Raw genomic sequence first — 23,427 nt, 5'->3', positions numbered from 1 at the left:
TTCTACTCCCGTAAGGATTTACACCCTCGGAAACCCTGTACAGGGTCGCTATGGGTCGGAACCGACTTGATGGCACTTAACAACAACAACAACAATCCACTCAGTATATTAGAAGTAAATATGTCTTGAGATAGCTAAGTGAAAATCATTGAGGTTTATAAGGACAGATACTTAACCATCTATACAATGTGTTCTATGCTTCCTTTTCTTCTTCTGTGAAATAGAGTTAGCATTAAAGGTACTGCAGTGGTGAAGCACTCAGCTATTAACCAAAAGGTCGCCGTTCAGTTCCACCAGCTACACTGCCATCCAGTCAATTTCAACTCATAGCGAATCCAGGAAGTATAGGATTTTCTAGGCTATAATTTTTATGCTCAGAGTCCTGGTGTGGCACTGTAGGATAAGCACTGGACCATAAGGTCAGTGGTTCAAACTCACCAGCCTGTCCTTAGAAACCCTATGCAGTTTTGCTATGAATCGGAACCAACTCGACCGCACTTAACGACAACAACAATCTTTATGGTAAGAAGCTCTGGTAATGTAGTGGGTTGCTAATCACAAGGTTGTTGTTGTTGTTAGGTGCCATCGAGTCGGTACCAACCCATAGCAACCTTATGCACAGCAGAACAAAACATTGCCCGATCCTGGGCCAACCTCACTACTGTTGCCACGCTTGAGTCCATCGATGCTGCCACTTGGCCAATTCATCTCGTTGGGGGTCTTCCTCTTGTTCTCTGACCCTCCACCTTACCAAACATGATATCCTTCTCCAACAACTGATCCCTCCTGACAAAAATGTCCAAAGTATGAGAGGTGAAGTTTGGCCATCTTGGCCTCTAAGGAGCACTCTGGCTGCACTTCTTCCAAAACAGATCTATTGGTTCTTTTGGCAGCCCATGGCACTTTCAATATTCTCCTCCAACACCACAACTCAAAGGCATCAATTCTTCTACTGTCTTCCTTATTCACTGTCCAGCTTTCACATGCATATGAGGTTATTGAAAAAAGAGTCAAAAGGTAAGCAGTTCAAATCTACCAACCACTCTGTGGGATGAGGCTTTCTGCTCCAATAAAGACTTACCGTCTCAGAAACTCATAGTCAAGTGAGTCAAAACCAACTTGATGGCACACAACCACCACCAATCTTTATGGAAACAGATCGCTAGGTCTTACCCCCACGAAGCCATTTAATTCGTGCCACCAGGGTTCCTTAAATGAGGATTAATGAATTAATATTTGTAAAGTGCTGAGAGCAGTGTCTAGCAGAGACTAAATAAAATTGTAACTATGCATTTGAAGAACTTCTTTATGGCCATCCTGTCATGGGAACTACTTCAGTGGCCTTTATAAAATTCTAAATCCCATTTTGCATTTGCAAAGAGACTGAAGACATGCAGGCCTAGCCTTTTTGCTGACATGAGTTGTGCTCTCTTCGAGTGAATATCTCCTTACTTGAGAAGAAAAAGCATTAGGTAAATGAATATGGAAACCATATACATTTTATATAAGTGGACACAGTTTACCCCTAATGCTATATAGGAACTGTTGTAGAGTTGACAGATGTAGGCAATTTTGTGTAATATTTCCATTTGCATGCCAGTGTCCATGTGGCTTCTTTGTCACAGATATAAATTTTACAATTTTAAAATTACTTTAGGGCCATTCTGCTTCTTTCTGTTTGATGAGTTAGGTCTTGTGCAGAAATTTGAACCTGAATATTTCTTGAGATCCACATAAACCCAGCTGAAGTTTGTCAATATTCAATTCATAATAGCTTATTTATGTAGCCTTGGAGAATTCTAAGAACAAATTAAGACTGATAGAATTCTTTATGAAAGAATCCAGCCATACATACTGAGATCACAGTCTTTTCACATTTTTCCCCCTGATTTTTTAAAGCTAAACCAAAGGAATATTCTATTCCTGCACTGTAAATCAGGCAGCCAGCGTTGGCTCTGGAAGAGCTGTTCCATTCATTTTTATCATTAGTTATCACCAGTGGCTTGGGTAACATTATTAATTTCATTCCATTCGTGACCTTAGACAACTATCATGATAAATCATCTGGAAATATAAGGCTTCCAATCATCTCTCATAGAATCTGATGAGGGTTTTTTTTTACCCCTGACTAAAGGCAAGAATGAGAAAGGATTACTCAATTTTTAAAAGATTTGTGTTATACACTGAAAATCCTTACTCCAAGAACTTCCTTTCAAATGGTGAGAAATGTGAACATTCTGAAAAAAAATATTTAGCTTAAAATCAAGTTAGATGAATTTTTCACAGAATTTTCTATCATGAAATCTCCATCTTATTTAGCACATGGCTATTTTTACCTTCCATATTCTGCTGATGAGCGTGAAATTGGAACTACGTTGCAAAAGCTTTTGAGAGTAATTTTTAAAGCTGAACATACTATGATCCAGCAATTCCACTTCTAGGTATATACCCAAAAGAAATGTGCATAAATAGTCACCAAAATGCTAGAATGCTCATAACAGCACTGTTTTAATAGCACAAACTGGAAATTAGTTAGATGTCCATCAAGAATTGTTGTTAGGCGCTGTCAAGTTGTTGCCAACTCATAGCGGCCTTTGTACAACAAAATGAAACACTGCCTGATGCTACATCATTCTCACAAGTATTCTCATGTCTGAGCCCATTGTTGTAACTATTGTGACAGTCTGTCTTGTTCCGGGTCTCCCTCCTTTTTAACTGACCTTCTTCTTTACCAAACATAATGTCCTTATTCAGGGACTATTCCCTACATAAAGGAGCTCTGGTAGCGTAGTGGTTACAAATCAGGCTGTGAACCACAAGGTCAGCAGTTCGAAACTACCAGCTGTTCCTCTGGAGAAAGATGAAGCTGGGAGAAAGAGGAGGCTTTCTGCTCCCGTAAAGATTTACAGCCTCGGAAACCCTGTACAGGGTCGCTATGAGTCGGAACCGACTCCACGGCACACAACAACAACAACAATTCCCTACATGTCCAAGTATGTGGGACAAAGTCTTACCATCTTTGCTTCTAAGGATCGTTTTGGCTGTACATCTTCAACACAGACTTGTTTGTTCTTCTGTAGGTCCATATTTGTTCCCATTCCAAAGAGAGGTGACCCAGCAGAATGAAGAAATCATCAGACAATATCATTCATATTAAATGCAAGTAAAATTTTGTAAAAGATCATTTTAAAATGGCAGCAACAATTCATTAACAGGAAACAGCCAGAGGTTCAACCTAGATTCAGACAAGGACTTGGAATGAGTGATATCATTACTGATGTCAGGTGGTCTTGGCTGATAGCAAAGAATACCAGAAAGATATTTACCTGTACTTTATTGATTATGCAAAGATTTTCAATTGTATGGATCTTGACAAGCTCTGGACATTTGCCGAGAATGAATATTCTGAAACACTTAATTGTGCTCATGAGGAACCTGTACATAGACCAAGAGGCAGTCATTAGAACAGAGCAAAGGGACACTGAATGGTTAAAATGAGGCAAGTTGTGTGCTGGGATTGTATTCTTCCATGATAGTTATTCAATCTGTATGCTGAGCAAATAATCCAAGAAGATGGATTATATAAAGAAAGAACATGGCATCAGGATTGGAGGAAGACTCATAAACAACCTGTGATATACAGGTGATAACAACTTTCCTTGCTGAAAGTGTAAAGGATTAAGAATACTTACTGATGAAGATCAAAAGCCATAGCCTTTGGTATGAGTTGTACCTCAGTATAAAGAAAACAAAAGTTCTCACCAATGGATCAATAAATATCATAATAAAAGGAGAAAAGACTTAATTTTGTTTGGATCCACTATCAACACTCAGAAGTAACAGTCAAGAAATTAAATGACATATTGCACTAGACACATCTGTTGGGCACAACCTCTGTAAAGTGTTCAAGAGCAAAGATATCGGTTTGAGGACTAAGGTACACCTGACCCAAGCCATGGTATTTTCAGTAGCCTTTTATGCATGTGAAAGATGGACAATGAATAAGGAAGACCACAGAAGAACTGATGCATTTTAGTTATGGTGTTGGAGAAGAATAGAACAGACCAGTCTGTGTTGCAAGAAGTACAGCCAGAATGCTCCTTACAAGTCAGGATGGCAAGGCTTCATCTCTCATAATTTGGACATATTCTAAGAAAAGACCAGTCCCTGAAGAAGAGCATCAAGCTAGGTAAAGTGAAGAGTAAGCAAAAAAGAAGAAGGCTCCCAACAAGATGGACTGGTACAATGGAAGCAGCAGCAACAGGCTTAATGATGGACTTAACATCGTTGTTGAGCAGCAATGGGCTTAGCAATGATTATGGGGATGGTACAGGACTGGGCAATGTTTCATTCTGTTGTGTATAAGGTCACCATGAGTCAGAACCAACTCCAAGGCACCTAACAACAACAACTGGCAGTCCGTGGTATATTTAATATTCTTCACCAACACCATAATTCAAAGCCATCATTTATTTAGTCTTCCTTATTCATTTTCCCTCATTCACATGCATGTGAGGTAAATGATAATACAATGACTTGGATCAGGCACACCTTTGTCTTCAAGATGACAGCTTTGCTCCTTAGCACTTTTAAGAGATTTTTTCAAGAGAAGATTTACCCAATGCAATACAACATTTGCTTTCTTAAGTGCTGCTTTCCATGGACAGTGGTTGTGGGTCCAAGTAAAATTAAATCCTTGACAAATTCAGTCATTTCCTGTTGCTTATTAGTATGGTTGTGAGGATTTTGTTTTCTTGATGTTGAGGTATAACTCATCTTAAAGGCTGTAGTCTTTGATCTTCATCAGGTAATAACATCATTATAAAAGGAGATACTTCAAGTCCTTTTCAATTTCAGAAAGCAAGGTTGCATCATCTATGTATTACAGGATGTTGATGAGTTTTCCTCAAATCCTGATGCCCCTTCTTCATGTGGTCCAGCTTCTCAGATTATTTGTTCAGCATACAGATTGAATAACTTTAGTGAAAGGATACAACTCTGATGCACACCTCATCTGATTTTAAACCATGCCGTGTCCCCTTGCTCTGTTCAAACAACTGCCTCTGGTCTATGTACAGGTTCCACAGAAGCACAATTCAAGGTTCTGGAATTTTCCATTTTCCACAATATTAATCCATAATGGTTTATGATCCACACAGTGAAATGCCTTTGCATAGTCAATAAAACACAGATAGCTATCTTTATGGTGTTCTCTGCTTTCAGCCAAGATCCATCTGATATTAGCAGTAATGTCCCCCATTTCACATCCTCTTCTGAATCTGATTTCAATTTCTGTTAGTTCCCTGTCAATGTAGTGTTGCAATTGCTATTGAATTTTCTTCAGAAAAGTTTTACTTTCGTGTGATATTAATGCTGATGTCCAATAATTTCTACATTCTGTTGGATCATCCATTTTTGGAATGGGCACAAATATGGATCTCTTCCAATCAGGTCACCAAGTAGCTGTCTTACACATTGCTTGTCATAGATGAGTGAGCACCTCCAACCCTGCATCCATTGGTTGAAACATTTCAATTGTTACTTCATCATTTCCTGGGGTCTTCTTTTGGCCAATGTCTTCAGTGCAGCTTAGACTCCTTCCTTCAATATCATCAGTTCTTGATCCTATGCTACCTCTTGGTATGGCTGACTGTCAACCAGTTCTTTTTGGTACAGTGACTCTGTGTGTACCTTCTATCTTCTTTTGATGCTTCCTACATCATTCAATATTTTGCTTTTACCCAATGCCACTGAGTTGATTCCGACTCACAGCAACTACATATAGAGTTTCAAAGCTTTCAATTTTTCTTCAATTATTTCAGCTTGAAAAACACTAAGAATGTTTTCCCTTTTAGTTTTATGACTCCAAATTTCATCTTCTCTAGCTGCCTTTTGAATTATTCTCTTCAAGTCTTCTGTTTCATCATTTCTTCTATTCACTTTAGCTTCTCTGTTCAAGAGCAAGTTTCAGAGTTTCTTCTGACATCCATTTTGGTCTTCTCTTTCTTGCCTAACTGTTTAATAATCTTTTGCTTTCTTCATGGATGATACTCTTGATATTTATCCCCCAACTCTTCCAGTCTTTGGTCTTTAGTATCTAACATATAAAATCTGTTCTTGATTTCTCTAAATTCAAGGCCACATTTTGGCTCTTGTGAAGCTATTTTAATTTTCTTCAGCTTTAACCTGAACTGCATATAAGCAATTGATGGCCTGTTCCACAGTCGGCCCTTTGTCCTTTTTCTGAATGACGATATTGAGCTTGTCCATCATCTCTTTTTACAGATGTAATCAATTTGATTCCTGTGTATTCTATCCACTGAGGTATGTATATCATCATTTGGTTGTTGGAAAATGGTGTTTGCAATGGCTACATCATTGATCTTACAGAATACATCAAACACACAACCTCTGGCATCAATTTTCTTATCTTTGGCATTAGTGGTTAATGTGTAAATTATCTAAATACACATCAAGAATAGATTGAATAAATTGATTGTGGCATACTCACAGAATGGAATCCTGTACAACCCTGAAAATGAATAAATTATAACTATACACAACATAGGAGTCCTGGTGTGGCGCTGTGGGTTAATGTGCCAGACTGCAAAGCTGTTTGAACTGCAAGGTCGGCGGTTCAAGTTCACCAGCTGCTTCTTGGAAACCCTATACAGGGTCGCTATGGGTCGGAATCGACTCAACGGCACTTGACAACAACAACAACATACACAACATAGATGGCTCTCACATACTCCATATCTAGTAAAGAGGGCAACCTGTGTGACCCACATAAAGAATAGAAATGGGCAAAAACAATCTAGACATTGTTGTTATGTGCCATGGAGTCTAGACATTAGGAGAGGTTTTATTCTGTAGAGGAGTAGCAGTGGATGGACCTTTGAAGGTGAATTCCAGGGTGCTGCTAATGCTTAGTTTATTGATCTGGATGCCAGTTTTATGATTATATTCCATTTGTGCGGGTGGGAGAGTAATTTTGCTTTATTTAACAATACGCATTCTTTATAGCCATCTGTGAGTTTGTCATACTGTGGTGGCTTTCATGTTATTGTGATGCTGGGAGCTATGTCACTAGTATTTCAAATACCAGCAGGGTCACCCATGGTGGACAGGTTTCAATGGAGCTTCCAAACTAAGAGAGACTAGGAAGCAAGACCTGGCAATCTGTTTCTGAAAATTAGCCAAAGAAACCCTTATGGGTCACAACAGAACATTGTCCATCTTGATTGCTTTGGACTTGTCTTCATGAGGGATCAGTCACTAGAGTAGGACATCATGTTTGGTGAAGTACAAGGCCAAGGAAGGCCTGAAAGACCCTGAGGGAGATGGCTTGGTACAAAATTATATCATGCGATTACCAGCATCATTTCTACCACCAAGGCCAAAATTTCCAACTACTGATCCTTCCTCTTTGTTTCCAACCTTTGCATTTCAATCACCAATAATTATCAATACATCGTGATAGCATGTTTGATCAATTTCAGACTGAAGAAGTTGCTATAATTCTTCAATTTCATCATCACTGGCTTTAGTGGTTTGTACATAAGTTTGAATAATAGTGATATTAGCTGGTCTTCCTTTTTTGTTGCTGTTGTTAAGTGCCATAGAGTCGGTTCTGACTCATAGCTACCCTATATAAGGTTTCCGAGGAATGACTGGTGGGTTTGAACATCCGACCTTGGTCTTCCTTGTAGGAGTGTGAATATTATCATATCACAGACAGCATTGTAATTCAAGACAGATCTTGATATGTTCTTTTTAATGATGACTACAATGCCATTCCTCTTCAGTTTGTCATTCCTGGCATAGTGAAAGCATGTGATTGGCAGATTCAAAATGACCAATATCAGTCCATTTCAGCTCACTAATGCCTAGAATATCAATGTTTATGTGTTCCATTTCATTTCTGACAATTTTCAATTTTCTTAGATTCATACTTTATACATTCCATGGATGTTTACAGCTGTTTCTCTTCATTTTGAGTTGTGCACCATCAGCACATAAAAGGCCCGAAGGCTTTAATCCATTTACATCATCATGGTCAACTCTCCTTTGAGGTAGCTCTTCCCCAGTCACATTTTGAGTGCCTTCCAACCTGAGGGGCACGTCCTCTGGCACTATATCTGACAGTATTCTGGTGCTGTTTATCATGTTTCAGTATTCAGTATTCTTGTGCTCACAGTGTTCCACTGCTATTCATAAGGTTTGCAGCGACGAAATAGCCGGAAGTAGTCCTCTCCTTCCTTTCTAGTCTGTCTTTGTCTGGAAGCTCAGATGAAACCTGTCCTCTGTGGGTGACACGGGTGGTATTTAAAATACCTGTGGCATAGTTTCCAGAATCCCAGAAACATGCAAGACACCACAATACAAAACACTAACAGACAATTGGTGGCCATACTCCTTGCTGCTTCTGAATTCCTTGCCTTCCCTGTATGACTCAAACCCTCTAGGCCTTCCAAGTCTACTCTGGTGGGATAGACCGTTTCCTCACCGTATGATGCTCTTCCCTACTCTGACTCCCTTGAAGAGTGTTTCTGCTCTCTTGTCTCAAACAGAAGTAGAGTCAGAAGTGGAAGACTCAGTCCACCTATTCTATTCAAATGTTCTGTTGTTGCCCCTTCCCCAGAGCCATTGCTGACCCAGTCTTTTCCGATTCCTACCCCACCCTCTCTGATCTGCAGTGAGCACCCCACTCATTGTTCCTATGTTAGCTTCAGTAGCTGTCCTACTTTCATTGTAAGCCTTTCTTGGTCTGTCTAACTAGCATGCCAGCTCAGGAATGGGGTTTCTCTTTTTACGATTCTTTGACTCCTGAGCCCCTTGTTCTTGGCACATGCAGGAGCTCAAATGATACTTGCACGTGCTCCTTTGGCTGAAAACCCCAAAACCTTGAATAGTCTTCTCACTGCCTGGCACCACTCCAACCCTCACAAGCAAGTTGACCACAAGACAGCTGAAGGAAATTTTATTAAAAGGAAGAAAAAAATGAGGAAGCATGATATGTTCCCTCAATTGTTAGTAATCTCAATCCCCATGGTTTCAGTGTCCGCAGGAGGCCTGGCACCCACCCTTCCCCTGGAGCTCTGGCCTTCTTGGTCTCCACCCATGGCCAGGTCTAGTTTCACTCCCTGGAGTCCTTGTGTGGCACTGTGGAATGAAGCACTGGCCCAAGGTCTGTTTGAACCACAAGGTCGGTGGTTCAAACTCACCAGTCACTTCTTAGAAACTCGATAAAGTGTGACTGTGAGTCAGAATCGATGCAACAGCACTTAACAACAATAACAGTCGTTTCACTCCCTGAAGTTTAGACTGCTGACTTCTGACTCTGTTTCCTCCTTTCCTGGCCAAGGTGTTCACAGCACTGGCCCCCAACCCACGAGGCTAGATAGAGCTCACTGCTGTGAGCTCACGGGCCTGAGATAAAGATCTCTGAGCTTCCAGTGCTCTCCAGAATGTCTCTTTTATTTAACTTTGTCCCTCCCTGTATGACTCAAACCCTCTAGGCCTTCCAAGGCTACTCCGGTGGGATAGACCATTTCCTCGCCGTGTGATGCTCTTCCCTACTCTGACTCCCTTGAAGAGTGTTTCTGCTCTCTTGTCTCAAACAGAAGTAGACTCAGAAGTGGAAGTCCCAGCCCCTCCATTCTACTCAAATGTTCTGCCAGCCCTTAATGTGCTGCAGCACCCTGTCTCAAAAGAAAGATGGGTTGCTTTTCTTTGTCCAGACACCACTATGTCTAAAATTTTGTTTTCATTAATTCCCCAGAATGCCAAATGACAAAGAGTTAGCCTACTGTCTTTGTAGCAAACCTCTGCATGCCAGAATCCTTAAGGCTGTTGACCATCTGCCTTTGGTTTTGCCAGCACAGTGATAACCAAGCTTTTGTCTTGGTTTATAGCACTACATGAACTCGGTGTGTACCTCAGCCCGTCAGCATTCTGTTAGGCTTTCTTGAGAGAAAGTCTCAATATAGCAGATAAAAACAGAGATCCATGAAGAGGTCCATTGGTCTCCACAGGGCAGGCCAGCCCAGCTCACTCTTAAGTTGCACTTCAGTATAAGATGCTCAGGTTTCTAATCTACAATGCTTGTGAAATAGAAAAGAGGCCGCAGCATTATTATTTAAATTGTTCTTGAAATTATGAATTTAAATGGTATAACCCATATGGTTTTATATGTAGCACTGAAGAATAACACTAGACTGCTAACCAAAAGGTCAGGGGTTTATACCCACCGGTTGCTACTTAAACACCCTATACAGGGTTACTATGAATCAGAACTGGCATGACAGCACTGAACAATACAACATTTACCCAATTATAAAAAGTTAACTGAATCCAAAATATGGTGACATGCATCCACGATTCTTTTTTATGTGCCATGGGCCTCAGCTTTGGCCTTTTCTGAAGATTGAAAACAATGTTACATTGTTTTATAAAGTTTGAATTTTTACTAACTGAGGAAGACCTTCAACGGGTTGGGTTAACACAATGGCTGCAGCAAAGGCCTCAAACATAGCAATAGTTGTGAGGATAGCACAGAATTTTTTATTCTGTTCTACATAGGGTCATTATGACTCAGAACCAACTGGACAGCACCTAACAGCAATGGCGGTGTAAAGCAGGCCAGAATATTCTGTATTTATTCTTCCAACGAATAATTATTTTAAGTCTATGCTGTACACCAGAGTGAGTATAGCTAGGTTTTAGAAATAATGAATATATTTAAGTGTAGCTAGTATTTACATTTTCCCTGCTGTGGTACAGTAAGCGAAGCACTGTACTGCTAACCACAAGGTTGGCAGTTCAAACCCACCAGCCATTCTCAAAAATCCTGTATAGATTACTATGAGTTGGAACCACCTCATTGGCTAGTTCCATACAACAAGAACAATAGTATTTACTTATATCCAGTGGTTTATATCACTAATGTGCATCACCATGAAGATTTTCCAATGAACAGATATCCAAATAACATCATCAAAGAGAAAAACTTAAGATTTAATGAGAACATCAGATAAATAAAGGGCAGGGTTAGACCAGGGTTAATGGAATCGCATTAGCTAGTTATGTCCCTTAAATGCTAGGCTGGCTTCCATGTTGTTTGGCTACTTCACTTCTGAGACAGAATGTCTTTGTGCTGACTTGTTAGGAAGTGTAGGAAGTCAGGGTCTTCTGCATAGGAGACAGGCCCCTGCCCTGGTTGGCTCTTCCCAGTGGCTCTAGCTCTCCCTCGCATTGTTAGAATAACAAAGAAAAGTGAAGCTTCTCTTACCAGTTGCTTTTTTTTTTTTTAACTTGGGTTCTTCAAGATAATTTCTGGACTTCTTTAAACAAAATAAATCTGTGTTCAGTGGCAGAAATATGCATGAGTATTAGTAAGTCATAAACCCTCAGATAAGAAATTTTGTATTTCATTAACTTTGGGTGTATGAACATACATGAATGTGTGTGTACCTGAGATCATCCATATATGTCAATGCTCATAAGTAGTGCCAAAAAGATAACACAGAAGAACAGAAGTGTTTTCATCTGAAAACCAACAGGTAGTTTTTCAGTTGTGTGCTTCCTATTACTATGTGTTGTTGTTGTTACAACTGTTCAGTCAGTTCCAATTCATAGCAACCCTGTTTAGTGTTTCCAAGGAGCAACTGGTGGGTTTGAACCACCAACTTTGTGGTTCAACTGGACCTTACAGTCCAGTGCTTTATCTCACAGCGTCACACCAGGACTCGTAGCTTCTTATATTTCATTAATTAGCCATTTGTTTTTTTCTGTTTGTATTTAATTCTTGAGCTGTTTTTCTTCAATACTAGTAACCCCATCATGTCTGACAAATCCAATTGTAGTAAGTACTGAAATTTCAGGTTAGAAGGAAGCCTATAATTAGAACATGGTAGCCGTTTTTTGTTTTTTTTTAAGTGATAAAAATGAGTAATGCAAATAAATACCACAAATGGATGGCTTTAAAGATTAGAAATATATTTTCTCATCATTCTGGAGGCTAAAAGTCAAAATCAGGGTCTTGGCTGTGTTTATGGCTTCCCTGTAGGTAGCCCCAGGCCTTCTTTGGTGTTCCTGGCATGTGGACAATTCTCACATAGATTCTGTCTACCACCCCCCTTAGTCCCCCTCTCCCCCGCCCCAATGTATGTGTATATCTCTGTGTCAAATCTGCTCTTTTTGTAACTGCAATGTAATTTGATTTATAATTCATTTTACTGGGTATATATCTAATTAACACAACAGAGAGAACCCTGTTTCCAAACAGGATTACATCCATAGGTATGTTGTTGTTGTTAAGTGCCCTTAAGTCAGTTCCAACTCATAGCGAACCTGTATAGGCTTTCCAAGGAGCGGCTGGTGAGTTTGAACTGCTGACATTGCTGCTCAAAGAGACCTCACGGTCAGGTGCTTATCCTATAGTGCTACACCAGGACTCCATAGGTATAGGAGTTAAGATTCCAACATATATCCATAACTATATGGAATGAATTATTCTGTAGTAGTCTTAATTGTTTGACAGGGAACTTCCAGAAATTTAAGCCAGAATCAGAAGAGGACATGGAACAAGGTATATCATTGCTAACATCAGATGGATCTTGCAGGAAGCAGATTATGCAAAGGCATTCGACTTGTGGATAATAACAAATTGTGGATAACATTGCAAAGAATGGGTATTCCAGAACACTTCATTGTACTTATGAGGAACCTGTACGGAGATCAAGAGGCAGTGATTTTTAACAGAACAAAGGGTTACTGAATGGTTTGATATGAGGAAAGATGTGTATCCTTTCACCATACTTACTCGATCTGTATGCTCAACAAATAATTATGAAAAGCTGGGTTTGATGAAGAAATTATACAAAGAAACCAAAAATCCTCACAAATAGACCAAATGGAGAAAATTGAAGTTGTCAAAGACTTCATTTTGCTTGGATTCAGCAGTCAAAATCAAGCAACATACTATCTGCTGCACAAACCCACTTTAAAGTGCTAAAGAGCAGACGTTACTTTGAGGACAAATGTGCGTCTGACCCAAGCCTTGTACTTGTTGTTAAGTGCCATCAAGCCAGGTCTGATTCATAGTGACCCTGTATAGGGTTTCCTAGGAGCAGCTGGTAGGTTTAAACAGCCAAACCACTTGGTCAACAGTCCAGAGCTTATCCTATAGCGCCACACCAGGACTCTTACCTAAGCCATGGTATTTTCAGTTGCCTCATATGTATGTAAAAGTTGAACAATGAATATGGAAGACCACCGAAGAATCGATGCATTTGAATTATAATGTTGGTGAAGAATGTTGAAAGTTCCATGGACTGCCAGAAGAACAAACAAATCTGTCTTGGAAGATGTACAACCAGAATGCTCCTTTGAAGCTAGGATGAGGAGATTTCATCTTTCATACTACAGATGTGTTGTTAGGAGGGGCAAGTCCCTAAAAAAGACATCATGCTTAGAGAGGTGGAAAGTTGGCAAAGGAAAAGAAGCCCCCCTGGCAAGATGGATTGACACAATGTCATCAACAGTGGGCTCAAACATATCAACAATTGTGAAGATGGCAAAGGACAGGGCAGAGTTTCGTTCTGTTGTGCATAGGGTCTCTTTGAGTCAGAACCAACTTGGTAGCACCTAACAACAACAGTCATGATTATGACAGAAAAGGAATCATGCCGCTTGTGACATGTGCTATAGTAATATGAAAGAAAGGGAAAGAAATAACCTTAAAAATAGAGGAATTTAAGGCAGTGGCATCAGTATCAGTGGGACTTGATTATTACAGTATTTCCTCAAAGCTAACACACTTTCTTCCCTTGAAATCCTGATGTGGTGCCACAAAGTCGATTTGAACCACAAGGTCAGCAGTTCAAACTCACCAGCCACTCCTCAAAAACTCTATAGAGTGTCACTATGGGTCAGAACTGACTCAACGGCACTTAACAACAACAACAACAAAAGTTTGGATGTCTTACAAATGATTGTCATTGTCAACCAAGTAGCAGACATGACATGATGTCATCCTGCAGGTATTTGCAAACATCAAGAGTATGGCCCCCAAACTTACAGGATGGCTGTCCAGCAATTTGAAAGAAAATTCTACAGACAAGAAAAATAAAACCTTTTGAGATCCACCTAGTTACATGGAGGGGCTAGGAGGTTTGCATCAGACTTGTTTAACCACATTCCCAAAGTGGGAGTCAGAAGTAAGATAGCTCTAGATAATTGTAAAGCTGCCTTAAGAACTTTGCACCCATGGCTTTGGGGCTTGACATTCTTTTGTGGATTATTTAAGAAATGCTGAGTTCCCAATGGTCTGATGAAACACAGGATGTTATTGTGTGTGGGGGAAAAAAACCCAGGAAGATTAATGGTTGAAGTGGAAAAGTGAAGAGAGGAGTTTGATTCAAAATGTGTACAAGTTTTAGAAAACCTTAACCAATATACTTTGTTCATATATTCCTTCTTAAATATGCACAGTAGTGACAGGTGATAAAAATTTGTCTAAGTTCGAAGGAAATCCTTCAAATAAAGAAGCATTTGAAGTGGTAAGAAAGGATTATAGATAGTGTAATTGGCAGCACCTTATCCCCCCTTGTTGTTGTTAAGTGCCATCAAGTCAGTTCTAACTCACAGCAGCCCTGTATAGGGTTTCCAAGAAGCAGCTGGTGGTAGGTTTGAACTGTCGACTTTGTGGTTTACAGTCCAATGCTGGTCCTACAACACCACACCAGGAGTCCCTTTTCCCCCATAGTGGTGGTGGTTATGTGCCGTGGAGTCAGGTCTGACTCATAGCAACCCTGTATGGGGTTTCCAAGACTGTAAATCTTTATGGGAGCAGAAAGCCCCATCTTTCTCCTGCAGAATGACTGGTAGTTTCGAAGTACTGACCATAACTACGAGGTTAGCGGCCTGACTCATAACCAATGATACATCTAATAAATGGCATCTTTTTTTAAAAAACAGCTACTGTTGAGTAGATTCCAACACATGGCAACCCCATGTGTGGCAGAGTACATACAGTTGGACTCCATAGGACTTTCAGGAGCTGATTTTCTTAGAAATAGATTCTCAGGCCTTTCTTCTCTATACAGGGTTTCATGACTCCAAATCTTTGCAGAAGCAGAAAGCCTCATTCTTATTCCTCAGAGTAACTGGCAGACTCAAACCACTGACCTTGTGCTTCAACGTCCAGTGCTTATCCTACAGAGTCACTATTCTCTCCATGTATGATATACAACACTCATACATATGTGAAATAGATGTATTCACATGCACGTTGGTAACTTGTTTTTTTAACTTCAAATACATAAATGCTTTCCATATCATTACATGTTCTCTATAACATTTTAAATGATAGTATATAATTCTTTTATATGGATTTATTCTCCTTAATTTAATCACGCTTATTATTAAGTGATTTCTAGTTACTTAAGGAGCTCTGGTAGCATAGTGGTTACGAATCGGGCTGTGAACCCACACAGTCAGCAGTTCGAAACTACCAGCTGTTCCGCGGGAGAAAGATGAGGCATTCTGCTCCCATAAAGATTTCCAGCTTCGGAAACCCTGTACAGGGTCGCTATGAGTCGGAACTGACTCCACGGCACACAACAATAACACAACAACAATGTTATAAATGGAGCCCAGGTAGCATAGTGATTACAGATAGTGATTGCTGCTATCTGCAAGATCAGTAGTTCGAATCTACCTGTTGCTCCTAGGTAGAAAAATGAGGTTTTCTGGTCCCATAAAGAATTATAGCCTTGAAAACCCTATACGAGGTTGCTGTGAGTCGAAATTGACCCTATGGCACACACAACCACCACCAATGTTCTAAATTGTTGTTGTTGTTGTTAAGTGCCGTCAAGTTGGTTCCAACTCATAGGGACCCAGTGTAGGACTTCCAAGGAGTGGCTTGTGGGTTTGAACTGACGACCTGTGGTTAATAGCCCAGTGCTTATCCTACAGCACCACACCAGAACTTAAATAATGTTGGAAAAATGTAGAAATTGGAGGAGGTGGGGGTTAACAAAATCTATAGGCTGATATAGTCCCAAAGTTCTGAAACAGGATAAAAAGTACTTAAAAGACCACATATACCTCTCTATTCCTTAGTTTTCACAGTGGACCCAAATAAAAAGGTATAAAATATTATCTTTCTCATGGACTTGCTGTGAGTGGAAAATCCACTCAATGGCACCTAACAATAGCAACAACATCCCCTAGTCAGGTCTGGTTGCATGGACATGTGACCTGTATAATGACACAGCACCTTTACTTAGAAGGGATTTGAAGTTGGTGTAATGCTCTGCTGCTGCCATCTTGAAACTGTTCATTTTGAACAAGGGGATTCTCATTTTCGTTTTACATTGGATCCCATCTGTTGTATAGCCAATCTTGATCATGTTGTTGTTAGGTGCCATCGAGTTGGTACAGACTCATAGCCACCCTATGCACAAAAAAAAAAAAAAACACTACCCGGTCCTGGGCCATCCTCACAATTGTTGCCACGCTTGAGCCCATTGATGCTGCCACTTGGCCAATCCAACTCGCTGAGGGTCTTCTTCTTTTTCTCTGACCCTCCACCTTACCAAACACGATAACCTTATCCAGCGACTGGTCCCTCCTGACAATATGTCCAAAGTATGAGAGATGAAGTTTGGCTATCCTGGCCTCCAAGGAGCACTCTGGCTGCACTTCTTCCAACATGGATCTATTGGTTCTTTTGGCAGCCTGTGGCACTTTCAATATTCTCCTCCAAAACCGTAACTCTAAAGCATCAATTCTTCTATGGTCTTCCTTATTTACTGTCCAGCTTTTGCATGCATATGAGGTTATTGAAAACACCATGGGGTTGTTAAAACCCATTGTCATCAAGTTAATTCCCATGCATAGCAACCCTGTAGGACAGAGTAGAAGTGCTCCGTAGGGTTTTTATAAATCTTTACAGGAGCAGACAGCCTCATCTTTCTCCCATGGAGTAGCTAGATGTGTTTGAACTACCAAACTTACGATTAGCAGCCCCAGTGCTTAACCCCCTGCACCAACAGAAATGCTTATAGTATAGTTGTTGTTGTTGTTCTGTGCCCTTGAGTCAGTTCCAACTCGTAATGACCCTGTATAGGAGCGGCTGGTGAGTTTGACCTTGCAGTTCAAACTGACCTTGAGGTTGAGTGCTTATCCTATGGCGCCACACCAGGACATGGCATAGTTAAGAGGATACAATACAATACTAACTCACAAGTACCTACCACAGCACTTAGTTTATGACTGCTGTTGCTGTTGTTAATTGCCATCGAGTCGGATCCAACCTAGAGCGACCCTGTGTAGGGTCTCCAAGGAGCAGCTGGTGAGCTTGAACCACTGGCCTTGTGGTTCAAACCAATTTCGTAGTCCAGCACATTAAGCCTCAGTGCCACACCGGGACTCCTAGGATATGATTTGTTGTTGTTGTTGTTAAGTGCCGTCGAGTCGGGTCCGACGCATAGCAACCCTGTATAGGGTTTCCGAGAAGCAGCTGGTGAGCTTGAACCACCAGCCTTGCAGTTCAAACGGTTTTGCAATCTGGCACATTAACCCATAGCACCACACCAGAATTCCTAGGATATGATAGGACTAGATTATTGTTAAGTAGATATGATAATTATTTGTATTTTTATGAGCAGAAACGTCATGATAAGTGCATTGAAGATGTAATTTCATTTAATAATAAAACATTAGTGTGAGATAAATAATTAATCTCATTTTACGGATAAAAAAACTAAAGTCTAGGGATAAATAAGCTGTTTAGAATTACAGTTTATAAACGCAGAAATTTTGGATGCAGACCTAAGTTGGCCTCACCCAAAGCCCACACCACTGAACCTATTAAGTACTCGTTTTCTTTTTGCCTTCCTAGGAAAACCATTCTATGAAGCCCAGTATTTGAGTTTTCTAGATAGCCATCAGCAACCCAAGCCCCATATCATCCTTCACAGAAGTTCTAAACTTCAAAAATTACCCAGAATTCCCACTGTAGCCAGAATCTCTCTTTGAAGCTACAGCAGACAAGGAGTCAGCTGTAAATGGTTCAGTCAACACCCTCAGAGACTAACTAAAGTGTTAGAGGTTCAAGTCCACCCTGAATCACCTCTAAAAGAAAGATACAATCATCTATGTTTGAAAAATCAGTAATTAAAAACCTTATCCTGGGTGATAGGTGAATAATATGATGAACATAATTATGTTATTGAAATGTACCTGTGAAGATTTTACAATGGTAGATTCTTCTTAAATTTATTGTGCATTAGGTGAGTTTACCTTGCAAATTAGTTTTCTCAATCAATAATTCATACACTGTTCTGTGGTATTGGCTGCCATCCCTGCAATATGTCAGTTCTTTCCCTGTTTCTTTCTTGGGTCTCCCATGTCTGCTCATCTGATTTTCTTATCCCTCCTTGTCTTCTCGCCTTTAGTTTTGGACAGTGTTGCCCTGTTGGTCTCTTTTAGTTAATTGTTCAGAGGAGCACATTCTTCAACAAGTGTTATTTGTTGTATAGTCCTGTCTACTATTTGGTTGGAGGGTGGCCTCTTTGAGTGTCTTCAGTTTCAAGTTAGGAGGTTTTCTCAGGGCAATAACCTAGGACATTCCTCAAGTCTCTGACCGGTAAGTCTGCTCTTTTTTCTTTTTCGTGGGGTGGGGGGTGGGGGTGCTTTGAATCTTGTTCTACTTTTTTGGGGGCGGCATTGGGTTTTTTTGGGGTTTTTTTTGACCCATTCTAACCAACGGGATCTTCTATTGTGTTCTTAGTCAATAGTGATAGTTGGGCATCATCTAGTTTTTCTGGTCTCAGGTTAAAGGAGGCTGTGGTTCATGTGGGTCATTAGTCCTTTGGACTAATTGCTTCCTTGAGTTTTCATTTTTCTTCATTCACCTATGCGCCAGACAGGAAGAAACCAATAGTTGCTTTTTAGCCACTTGTAAGCTTTTAAGACCCCAGGTAGTTCTTCCCATACATAGAGTATTATCTTTAGTAACTGTATTTTGCCAGTTGAACAAGATGGCTCCCAAAAGTATGATTCTTAGTTTTCATAGGTGGTGCTTCAGGATCAGCACTGGACTCTGAACCACAAGGTCGGCAATTCAAACCCACCAACTGCTCCTCAGAAACACTGTACAGGGTCGCTGTAGGTCAGAATCAACTTGCTGACACTTAAAAACAATGATACGTATATAGGTACGTATATACACATATATACACATATATACACATACACAATTACACATATACATACCTATATATGTATATACACATATATACACATATACAATTACACATATACATACCTATATATGTATATACACATATATACACATACACAATTACACATATACATACCTATATATGTATACACATACACAATTAAACATATACATACCTATATATGTATATACACATATACAATTACACATATACATACCTATATATGTATATACACATATGTACACATACACAGTTACACATATACATACCTATATATGCATATAAGGATGTATATACACATACACAATTACACATATACATACCTATATACATATATAAGGAGCTCTGGTAGTGTAGTGGTTACGAATCGGACTGCGAACTTTAAGGTCAGCAGTTCGAAACTACCAGCTGTCCCATGGGAGAAAGATGAGGCTTTCTGCTCCAGTAAAGATTTACAGCCTCAGAAACCCTGTACAGGGTCGCTATGAGTCGGAACCAACTCCTTGGCACTTAACAACAACAACAACAATGTATGTATACGGGCATCCCCCCAGACTTATTCTCTCACCTATTTAGCATACGTATTTGTATATAGAATCACAAATTATTGTTAGTTATTACTGCTGGAATCCTGGTGTGATGCTGTAAGATCAGCACTGGACTATGAACTGTGAACCACAAGGTCAGAGGTTCAAATCCACCAGCTGCTCCTCAGAAACCCTTTACAGGGTCACTATGAGTCGGGATCTACTGGATGGCACTTAACAACAACAGCAATCACTGCTGTTCCAGGAGGCTAGATGCTATCACATTTACTGAACTTTGCATATCTCTCAGCGTCTGCTTTTGTGAAATGGCAAGTGTTTCGTTAACTATATATTTAACACAATCATTTTTTAAATTATGAAATACAGTTATATGCTGACATACATGGGGTCACCGTGAGTCAGAGTTGACTCAACAGCAACTGGTGTTGGGATAGTAGAAAATAAGGCAGTTTTCTTTCTCACCGTTAGCCCTGTTCAGTCCCCAAGTCTACTCAGAATTACTGTCTTAGAGTTTCATTCATATCTGACCAAGTCTGGCCAGCGTGGCAACAACTCCATTTTCTTCCTTTGTCTCCTGAGTCCCTTAGTTTCCAATAACTAATAATACCTGGCTAGCAAATCTGCTGCACAAGACCTTTTTAAAGTGTTGAAAAGCAAAGATGTCCGCTTGAGCACTAAGGTACGCCTGACCCAAGCCGTGGTATTTTCGATAACCTCATATGGATGCGAAAGCTGCACAGTAAATAAGGAAGACCATAGAAGAATTGATACATTTGAGTTATGGTGTTGGAGGAGAATATTGAAAGTGCCATGGGCTGCCAGAAGAACCAATAGATCCGTTTTGGAAGAAGCGCAGCCAGAGTGCTCCTTGGAGGCCAAGATGGCCAAACTTCGTCTATCATACTTGGGACATATTGTCAGGAGGGACTAGTTGCTGGAGAAGGATATCATGTTTGGTAAGGTGGAGGGTCAGGGAAAAAGAGGAAGACCCCCAAAAGATGGATTGGCCATGTAGCAGCATCGATGGATTCAAGCGTGGCAACAGTAGTAAGGTCTGCCCAAGATCGGGCAGTCTTTCATTCTGCTGTGCATAAGGTCGCTATGAGTCGATACCGACTCGATGGCACCTAACAACAACAACTACCTCTAAGGAGCTCTGGTAGCATAGTGGTTACGAATAGGGCTGTTAACCTCAGGGTCAGCAGTTTGAAACTACAGTTCCACAGGAGAAAGATGAGGCTTTCTGCTCCCATAAAGATTTACAGCCTTGGAAACCCTGTTCAGGGTCGCTATGGGTCGGAACCGACTCAATGGCACTTAACAACAACAACACTACCTCTAAGCCTCCATGAAAATCAGTAGGAGGTCTGTCTGCCTTGGGTCCTAGAAAGACACTGAGAGAAAACTGAGGACATGGCCATCTGTCCTGTGGCAGGGATCCCGAGACTTTTCTACCGTGCCAGCCTGTAATTTGTTCTGCCCACTCTTTTCCCCACCAAAAAAAGGAAGCTGCATCTTTCCCAGGCTGCTAATAAGCAGGGACGGCGTGCAGCCTGATGTGGGAAAGCTCTAGCACAGGTAGGCCTACGGCTGTGGCCTCTGAGCGGGGAGGTTAATGTATGAGCATTTCAACTCTTGGATGGCTGGATTTGAATTTAGAATGTGACAATGAGACTGTTTGTTGTTTCAAAGCAATTCCCTAAGTGACTGTTTGCTCAAGATTTTTGTAGTGTGAACAGAGATTGGGGGAGGGGAGAAGCCATCTGCTCTGAACTAGTCTTCCAATTACATGATCAAATTACTGCAGAGCAAAATGGAGAGGGTCCAACAGAAAGTTCCTGCTGGTGTCTCTAGTCCCCACCCGCCCTCTCAGCCATTGTGTTTATGGGGAGACTTACATTCAGACTCAGGAAGTAAGACCATGTTAACCAGGAGTGTGAGCCAGAGGAAAGCCGAGAAAGCCAAGGAAAAAAGAGTTGGGTTTAGATTTCTTCTCTTGTATCTCATTAACATGCCGTTCAGAAAAGTTAAACCATTTTAGATTTGAAAAGTAAACCTTTGGAGAAAAGCTCAGTTCCTTTTTCTTATATTCTTGATTATATATCTTCAATTACAATGACTATATCCAATGAAAGCTTTGCATCCCTTTATAAATTAAGTTCATGATTTATATTTTTGCTATTTTCTTCATATTTAGAGTTTTCAGCCTGTGTATCACAGAGGTGGTTAACTCTTTGAGTCAGTCCCCATGCACAACAGAACCAAATGCAACCTGGTCTGGTGCCCTCCCCACGACAGGTTGCAAATGGGACCTTTGTGATCTGTAGTTTTCTTCTCTTTTTTCTTTGGAACATTTTACTGTGGTTTGCATGAAATTTGTTTCCATTCAATACTTTATGTGTATTTTGTTTAGTGACGTTAGTTGCAATCCTTTCAGTGGGACAGCACTACTGCCCACTTCCTCTCTGGGTTCTTCGTCCTTCTTGCTTGACCCAGCCTACATTCTGAAGTTTGGTTTTGGACCAATGCTGCCCTTTTGGTCTCCTATGGTTGATTGTGCTGAGGAGCGCCTTCTTCATGGGTGTTTTTTTTTCTCACTGTATATGCTTGTCTATTGTTTGGTTTAAAGGTGACCTTCGGGCTGATTTTCAGAAGTAGATCACCAGGCCTTTCTTCTTATTAGTCTGGTGGGGTGGTTGGGGTGGAGGGAGAGCTGTTGGTGAAGTACCTCCTGTCTCAATTTGCAAAACATTCTTGTGTTGTTGTTGTTTTCCCCCTCTAAATATGTGTGTGTGTTTTGTTTTGTTTTGTTTTTCTTTGTACTATTAGGCATTCATGCAGCCTCACTTGCTGGGAAATGAGTTCACACATTTGGAATTTCCAAGGAGAGTGCAGAGAAAGGAAGTTGGAAAGAAGATGCTCTACAGGGACTTTAATATGACGGGCTGGTAAGAACATGCCTCCCTCCGCCTTGGCATCAGCTGAGCGTGCGTGTGCGTGCGTGTGTGTGTGTGTGTGTGTGAAGAAGTATCACCATTAAACTCAGTTCATACAGCTTGGATTCAGAGGCGAAGCCAAAGAGCTGGGTTTGTGGTGAAGGAAAGAGGCTACACCTGCTTGTACTATTTTTCCTAAGCACCAGCTCTCAAATCACAGGGATTGGTTTGCCTCTCAGCTTCTCAGGGGCCCTCCACAGGGATACGGTGATTGTTGTTACTAACTGCCGTCAAGTTGGTTCTAACCCATAGCAACCCTGTATTGGGTTTCTAAGAGGCAGCTGGTGAGTTTGAACTGCTGACCTTTAGGTTCAAACCAACCTTGCAGCCAAGTGCTTCTCTTAGGGCGCCCACACCAGGCCTCCACAGGGATACTAGACCTTCTGAAAACCAAAAACTAAAACCACTGCCAGTGAGTCCAGTAGAACTGAGGTCCATCTGGTTTTCTTCATTGTAATTTTTAATGAAAGCAAATCACCAGGCCTTTCTCCCATGGTGCTGCTGGGCATGTTTGGATCTCTCACCTTTGGGTTAGTAACTGACTGCAAACAGCTTTTACCAACCAGGGTACTTAGACCCTTGAAGCTGACCTAACTTGTTGATTCACAGGGAGCAATTACTTGA

The 23,427-nt window shown here is 40.7% G+C and overlaps 1 protein-coding gene across 1 annotated transcript in view; it reads left to right on the top strand.

Moving 5' to 3' along the window:
- The window catches only part of PPM1H (protein phosphatase, Mg2+/Mn2+ dependent, 1H), a 435,367-nt gene that overhangs the window by 302,485 nt on the left and 109,455 nt on the right, over positions 1-23,427 (top strand). The window contains exon 6 of the mRNA XM_006859511.1: positions 22,637-22,755. Within this exon, the coding sequence (XP_006859573.1) occupies positions 22,637-22,755 (119 nt within the window). The remainder of the gene's footprint in view (positions 1-22,636; positions 22,756-23,427) is intronic.

This window comes from Chrysochloris asiatica, unplaced genomic scaffold, assembly GCF_000296735.1.
Source record: "Chrysochloris asiatica unplaced genomic scaffold, ChrAsi1.0 scaffold00033, whole genome shotgun sequence".
In the NCBI taxonomy this organism is placed as follows: Eukaryota; Metazoa; Chordata; class Mammalia; order Afrosoricida; family Chrysochloridae; genus Chrysochloris; species Chrysochloris asiatica.
Note: the sequence above shows the minus strand (reverse complement) of the source record. Positions and strands in the feature narration are given on the sequence as shown.